At 34.1% G+C, this 7500-nt stretch overlaps 1 protein-coding gene across 1 annotated transcript in view; it reads left to right on the top strand.

Annotated features, from left to right (window-relative positions):
• LOC125034667 overlaps positions 1 to 7500 on the top strand; it is a 9232-nt gene that overhangs the window by 1382 nt on the left and 350 nt on the right. Inside the window, exons 3-11 of the mRNA XM_047626607.1 lie at positions 109 to 213; positions 489 to 718; positions 1066 to 1193; positions 2392 to 2482; positions 2714 to 2900; positions 3142 to 3387; positions 3568 to 3836; positions 3976 to 4113; positions 4478 to 4664. Of these exons, the coding sequence (XP_047482563.1) occupies positions 109 to 213; positions 489 to 718; positions 1066 to 1193; positions 2392 to 2482; positions 2714 to 2900; positions 3142 to 3387; positions 3568 to 3836; positions 3976 to 4113; positions 4478 to 4664 (1581 nt within the window). The remainder of the gene's footprint in view (positions 1 to 108; positions 214 to 488; positions 719 to 1065; positions 1194 to 2391; positions 2483 to 2713; positions 2901 to 3141; positions 3388 to 3567; positions 3837 to 3975; positions 4114 to 4477; positions 4665 to 7500) is intronic.

Genomic DNA, 7500 nt, shown 5'->3' with positions numbered 1-7500 from the left:
TTTCAGTCTACGAATTAAATGTTATCGGTAATTTTCTTATTCATATTTTTACGTTATAGAACTACTGAAATGGCCAGATTTGTATGAAAATGTTGATTATATTTCTAGGTGCTTGCCAGTATCCCAGCTCCGTGGGGCGTGGGTGTGTACGAAATGGACAAAGATAATAGAACTGACGTGGAGAATTCTCTAATATTAAGCGAGGCTCGGAAGGTCTGGTTATGTTACCTTAGCATGTTTTTGTTGTTGTTGTTTTTTTGGGTTGCTTCTTGTTTGATAAATTATAATTAAGTGGTTACTGTGATAATAAGGATAATTAAATGAGGCGAAAAAGAGCAACATGGAGGCACAACCTTAGTTCTCATTAAATTAGTGTGTCTGGGATCACAATTATTCTGGCTGTAATAATGAATATACTACCGGTAACATATCAATATCTGTGATAATAATGCTAACAATAATAATGCTTTGCCCTTTACCTATCCCAGTTACGTATGTCGTCGTGGTGCGTGAACGTGGTCGTCCTGAGCGACGACCCCGCCTTCCTGGCCTCCTTCGCCGAGTCGTCGCTCCGGGGCCGCCTCCTGGTGTGGGCCACGAGGCTCCTGGTCGTCACCCGCCGGCCCCTTCAGGAGGTCGGCGGCGTCCTCGCAACCCACTGGACTTTCTCCATGATGAATGCTATGGTCGTTATCTTGGGAGAGGAGAATTTTGCCCGGTAACGCTGCGTCGATTCTCATGACACGTTAGATTATTTATGCTCACGTATACACGCACGTGCAGACATACACATACATATATATATATATATATATATATATATATATATATATATATATATATATATATATATATATGAATATATATATACACACACACATACATATGTATATATATATATATATATATATATATATATATATATATATACATATATATATATATATATATATATATATATACACACACATCATACATGCACATATGTGTGTGTGTTTGTATGCATGAAAACATATGTGAATATAAGCGTAGATGTAATGTTTTATTATACACATCACTCATTAGAATCAACGGTACATGCTATATGTCTACATTCAGTACTACTTTCCTCCCTTTACCTACTGTGTTCAGCTTGGTATCGTTGCCTCTAAATTCATCCACAATGTCAAAAACTTCAAAGCAAACTGTTCAAGGCAAAGTCAATAACATAGACACTGAATATTTTATAACGAGGGCGATAATGAAGATGAATAAGACGATGAAGGTAAGGGTGATTAACGCCATAGGATAATGACGATGGAGATGATGACAGGGGTGGTATGAATACAGAATAACCATTATTAGTCTGCTTTCTTTTTTATATGATATTTACTTACACCTGCGTTGATATTACTATATATATATATGTATATATCTTTAGGGGTTTGCCATTCATTTTTCCCTTATTAAGAATAAAAGAACCCTGTCCTAACATTGTGCTACTGATAATACAATCTTCATAAAATAATAGCTATTTTACGTGATAAAAGACACATTAGCAACTAAAGTACAAAGCTCCTGGTGCTGAAAACACCTTAATAAAATAGTCTGTCATTGAATGTGATGTGATTGAATGAATGATGATGGTAATTATGATGATGATGATGATGAGGAGGAGGAGGAAGAGGAGGAGGAGAAGGAGGAGGAGCAGGAAGAGGAGGATGGTGTGGAAGAGGATAATGAGGATGATGATGATGATGTTGATGTTGATGTTGATGTTGATGTTGATGTTGATGTTGATGTTGATGATGATGATGATGATGGTGATGGTGATGGTGATGATGATGATGATGATGATGATGTTGATGTTGATGTTGATGTTGATGTTGATGTTGATGATGATGATGATGGTGATGGTGATGATGATGATGATGATGATGATGATGATGATGATGATGATGAGGAGGAGGAGGAGGAGGAGGAGGAGGAGTAGGAGGCGGATGTGGATGAGGATAATGATGACGATGATGATGAGGAGGAGGAGAATGTGGATGAGGATAATGATAATGATGATGATGATGATGATGATGATGATGATGATGATGATGATGATGATGATGAGGAGGAGGAGGAGGAGGAGGAAGATGTGGATAAGGATAATGATGATGATGCTGATGATGACGATGATGATGATAAGGAGGAGGAGAAGGAGGAGGGGAGGAGGAGGAGAAGGAGGGGGAGGAGGAGGAGGAGGATGTGGATGAGGATATGATGATGTAGTGATGATGATGATGATGATGCGGAGGAGGTGGAGGAGGAGGGGGGGATAATAGCAATGATAATAATGATAATAATAATAATAATGTCCCCTTATTCTCAGCGTGTACTCCCACCTGCCGTATACCCCAGCAGGAAGCCAAGTGGTGCGTTTGGCTCACTGGACCCCTCAGCGAGGCCTAGCCGTTCGAAGTGGCTCAAAGCTCTTCCCGCAGAAGTTTGACAAGTTAGTGACTGGTCTGATATGATTTGACACTCCACTTTTGTCAGGGATTTACCACTTTTGTGTTATTATCAACTACATACCATTGCAGTATGATTTACTATTTCAGTTTGCTATGTGATTTGTCATTTAATTCTGTGATGTGAGTTACCACGATTATAGGTCTTAATCAATTACATATCTTTGTATACGGTTTTGACCATTTCTCTAAGGATTGATGTTCCTTATTTTCAGTTTTTATGGCGGTAGGATCAGTGTGACAGCCAAAAACTATAAGCCTCTGTGGTTTGAAGTAGAGGAGGTTGCACCCAATGGCAGGGTTTTGAAAAGAACAACTGGAATGGATTACCTTCTCCTCGATGCCGTGTCGAAGAGCTTGAATTTTACGTACAACAATCTCCATGTCGACTCGTGGGCTGAGGTCTGTGGCAATCAGTCAACTAAATTCGTTAGACATGCTCGAATTCTCTTTCTATAAATAACATCTTTTTGTTTTAACTATCTCGTTGATGCCTGTTCTGTCACAATTGGTTTCCTAGAATGTTAAAAATAATTTGCGTCGATCAATTTTTAATCTATTCAAAGACCCTCTTTACATTTTTTATATATAATTTTCGTCGATCAGTATTTAATTTATTCAAAGCCCTTTTTCGTAACTGCAGGCTTTGGACCTTACAAGCCAAAGGATCTCCTTCGTGACACCCGTATACCACGCTGTCCTCGCCACCCGCCTGAAGCGCTTCGACTACAGCATGGGCTACACTTTTGCCTTCATATCCTTCAGTATGAAAAAGCCTGAAATTCAGCCTCAATGGCAAAGCCTGTATTACCCTCTGGCGGACCAAGTGTGGCTGGCTATCCTGATGATCGTGATTCTAGCGCCGGGGTTGCTGGTGGTGGTGCGTTGCGTAGTTTTGTATAATTCGTACTATTTACTGATTAATTTGCAAGTGCTAATTTACCTGTATTTGGATTAAAATGCTTATTCTAAAAGTGTAATGAATTCCATATAAGATACATAGAATACATTTAACGGTAAGAATTTGTAACTGGTGCTGCCAATCTAAAACTTCTTAATCGCGACCCAGGTGGCCCGAACAGAGGCTGCTCTCCTGGATGATCGTGATGTGATGACGCTTCGAAACGGCTTCACTCTGATGTTCGGATCGCTCCTTGGGCAAAGCGTGGAAATGGGGAGGACCAGTAAGAACGGCTTCCGAGTTCTTGTAGGAGGATGGCTGATCTTTGCCTTCATCGTAGGAACGGCTTATCGAGGCAACCTGACCGCAGCTCTCACTCTGCCCAAGTACCCGCCGAGACCCGAGACGATCGAGCAACTCGTCGGCAATGCCAAAATGTGGGAACATATAAAACATTGTTTCCTGTGCCTAAAACACGTTCCATTACGTAGCTTACCATTCCATTGATTGTTCTTTCTTTGTGTAAAATTTACTTGTCTTCTCCGCGCACCACACATATGCAATATTTATCTTCAGGGTAACCATTATGCCATGGGGGAAGGATTTCAAGACGTACTTCAAGGATTCGGACTCTCCCGTGTTCGAAAAGCTGTCGGATCTGATGCTTGTGGGAATTGACACCATCGAGGGACTGCAACAAGCGATCGATTCAAGGTTAGAAGAATTTGGAAGACTGAAATTGAAACTGGAATAGTGTTTTAGATGGTTTGCATGAACAGAGTAGAATGATAAATAGGATAAAGTCGAACGAGAAATGGTTGTCAGTGTGTGTGTGTGTGTGTGTGTGTGTGTGTGTGTGTGTGTGTGTGTGTGTGTGTGTGTGTCTGTGTGTATTCTCGCATGCGAGTGCGTATATTTTTTATATCCTTCCCTTATACTCCATGTTCTGCACCATCTATTCTCAGTAACACATAAAACAAAACTCCGTCACAACCCCCATCCTTCCCTCCTAAAGAAATCACAAACGCAAACCACCCAACCCGATCTCACAACCTCACATAACCCCCTTTCTCCCCAGACAAGCACACATGGAAACCATCCACAAGCTAAAACTCGACATCGCCGAACAATTCACTCGACTGGACGGCTCGACCCAGCTGTACATCGGCCGAGAGAACGTGATGCCCGGACTGGCTGCCTGGCCCCTACCACACGACGCTCCTTACACGGCAAATATCAATCGCTGTCTACTTGCCGTTGTAGAGGCAAGTAAAGGGTATTTTTTGTTCAGATTGTTATTCATTTTTTGTTATTGGATGAGATGTTATGATTATCATTATTATCTTTATCTTTGAGGTGATAAGTGAGTAAGTAGTGGTACTAATGTTCGCTTATTTGTTGTAAATATTAGCATTATTATTACCATTATCATTGATAATAATATAATAGTAATAATAATAATAATGATAATAATAATAATAATAATAATAATAATAATAATGATAATAATAATAATAATAATAATAATAATAATAATATTATAGTTATGATTTATTATTGTTGTTGTTATTAGTATTGTTAATGATAATGTTAGTCTTATTATTATTATTATTATTATTGTTATTATTATTATTATTATTATTATTATTATTATTATTATTATTATTATTATTATTAGCAGCAGTAGTAGTAGTAGTAGTATTGTCATCATTATCATCATTTTCAATATCATTTTTGTTATTATGACTACAATTCTAATTATAATAAGGATGAATGTTGTTATTATTTCTATCGTAGTAGTTTTTATTTTTATTTTACTTTTATTTTATCTTTATTTTTATTATCATTCTCACTTTTTGTAATTGTTATTTCATGACTATTATTATCATTATTATTATTTAATTGTTGTTATTTTTATTATTGCCATATCATTATTATCATTATTATTATTATTATTTATATTATTATTTCATTATTATTTTTACTATTTATTATTATTATTATTACTTTCATTATTATTACTTTCATTATTATTATCCTCATTATTATCATTATCATTATCATTATTATTATTATTATTATTATTATTATTATTATTATTATCATCATCATTATTATCGTAACTATTAGCTGTAGCAATAGTAGTTACTGAATGAGAAGAAATTGGATGGGAACAGTTTGGTTTTATGAAAAGCAGAGATTATTTTCGTCATGCGAGTGATAACAGAAAGATGCCCTGAAAAACAGAAGGACTTGTACCTTGCATTTATTACTAGAAAGCATTTGTTAGGGTAACACATGAATAAATAATGCGTGACTTACAAACTATTGGCATTAGATTCGTTTGTTAAAAGAATTATATTGGGATTAAATGGGAGCAATGTCCATTAATGGACATACATCAAACGTGGTGCACGGCGAGGCTGTGTGCTATCCCTTGATATGTTCTCTCTTTATGCTGAGATTATCGTGAGAAGGATGACGGTGAGGGGAAACTTAACTAGCAATGGTATATCACTGTCGAGCATTAGATCAGTAGAAAGAAGACGTTCAGCGTTTCTTAACTAGTTTGAAAGAAGAAAGCGAAAGAAGAATATTAAACATCAATAAGATAAGGCAAAGATAATGTTTTTTAGCAAGTGATAAAATGAAAAAGCGTATTGACGCCTTTGGAATGCGATGCTATTGGATAGAAATGCAAGCTAACACTACAATCTTAAAGAGAGTTAAGAGAGAGAAAAATGATGAAATGTATTATCGAAAGGCAATTTAATTACTGGGTCACACAGTGAGAGAAGAGGGCTTAGAGAAACTATGGAAAGAAAGATAGAAGGTTCAGGAGCCAGAGGCAGACCAAGAAAGACCTACCTTGATGCTTTAGCCAACGCACCTGGCCGAACCAAGACCGAGCTCCTCCATCTCAGTCAGGATCGTAATAAACTCAAAAGAAGAGTTGCCAACGTCAGGACCTGACAGGGCACTTAAGGAAGTAGTAGTAGTAGTATCATCATTACCATAATTTCACTATGATCATTATTATTATTATCTTTATTATTATTATTATTGTTATAATAATAAAATAATAATAATGATTATTATTATCATAATCATCGTTACTATTATTAATATGATTATTGTAATTACCATTATTACTGTTATTATTATTATTATTATTATTATGATTATTATTATTATTGTTTTTGTTATTATCATTATTATTGTTGTTGTTTTTGTTGTTACTATTATTATTATTGTTATTAATTTATTATTATCATTGTCATTATTATTATTATTATTGTTGTTGTTGTTGTTGTTGCTGTCATTATCAATATCATTATCATCGTTATTATTATCATCCTTGTTATTATTATTATCATTATTGTTATTATTATTGGTATTAGTTTATTATTATCATTATTATCATTGTTGTTGTTGTTATTATTATTTATTATTATAATTATCAATATCATTATCATCGTAATTAATATTATCATTGTTATAATTATTATTATCATTATCATTATTGTTATTAGTTTATTATTATCATTATATATTATTGCTGTCTTATTGTGGTTGTTGTTGTTGTTATTATTATTATTATTATTATTATTATTATTATTATTATTATTATTATTATTGCTATTGTTATCATTATTATTATTATTATTGTTGTTATTTTCATTTTAATCATTATTATTATTAACCTTATCGTTAGTATTATTAATTCATCATTATTATTATTGTAGGTGTTGTTGTTATTGTTATTATCATTCTCATTATTATTATTATTGTTGTATCTGTTGTTATTGTATTGTAATTATTATTATTATCATTATTATTATCCCTATTGTTGTTGTTGTTGCTGTTGTTGTAATGGTAATGCTAATGGTAACATTAGCGATGATAATAATAAATGTAAGTAATAATTATAATGACGATATTAATTAAAATTGCCATTATTTTTATAATTATTATTAATTATTAGTATCATTATTATTATTATTATCATTATTATTATTATTATTATTATCCTTATTATTAGTATTATTGCTATGATTACCGTTATTATTATTATTGTTATAATTATTATTGTTATTATTA

The sequence above is a fragment of the Penaeus chinensis genome, chromosome 1 (assembly GCF_019202785.1).
Source record: "Penaeus chinensis breed Huanghai No. 1 chromosome 1, ASM1920278v2, whole genome shotgun sequence".
NCBI lineage: Eukaryota > Metazoa > Arthropoda > Malacostraca > Decapoda > Penaeidae > Penaeus > Penaeus chinensis.
The sequence above is the reverse complement of the archived record's forward strand: the minus strand, read 5'-3'. Positions and strand labels throughout refer to the sequence as shown.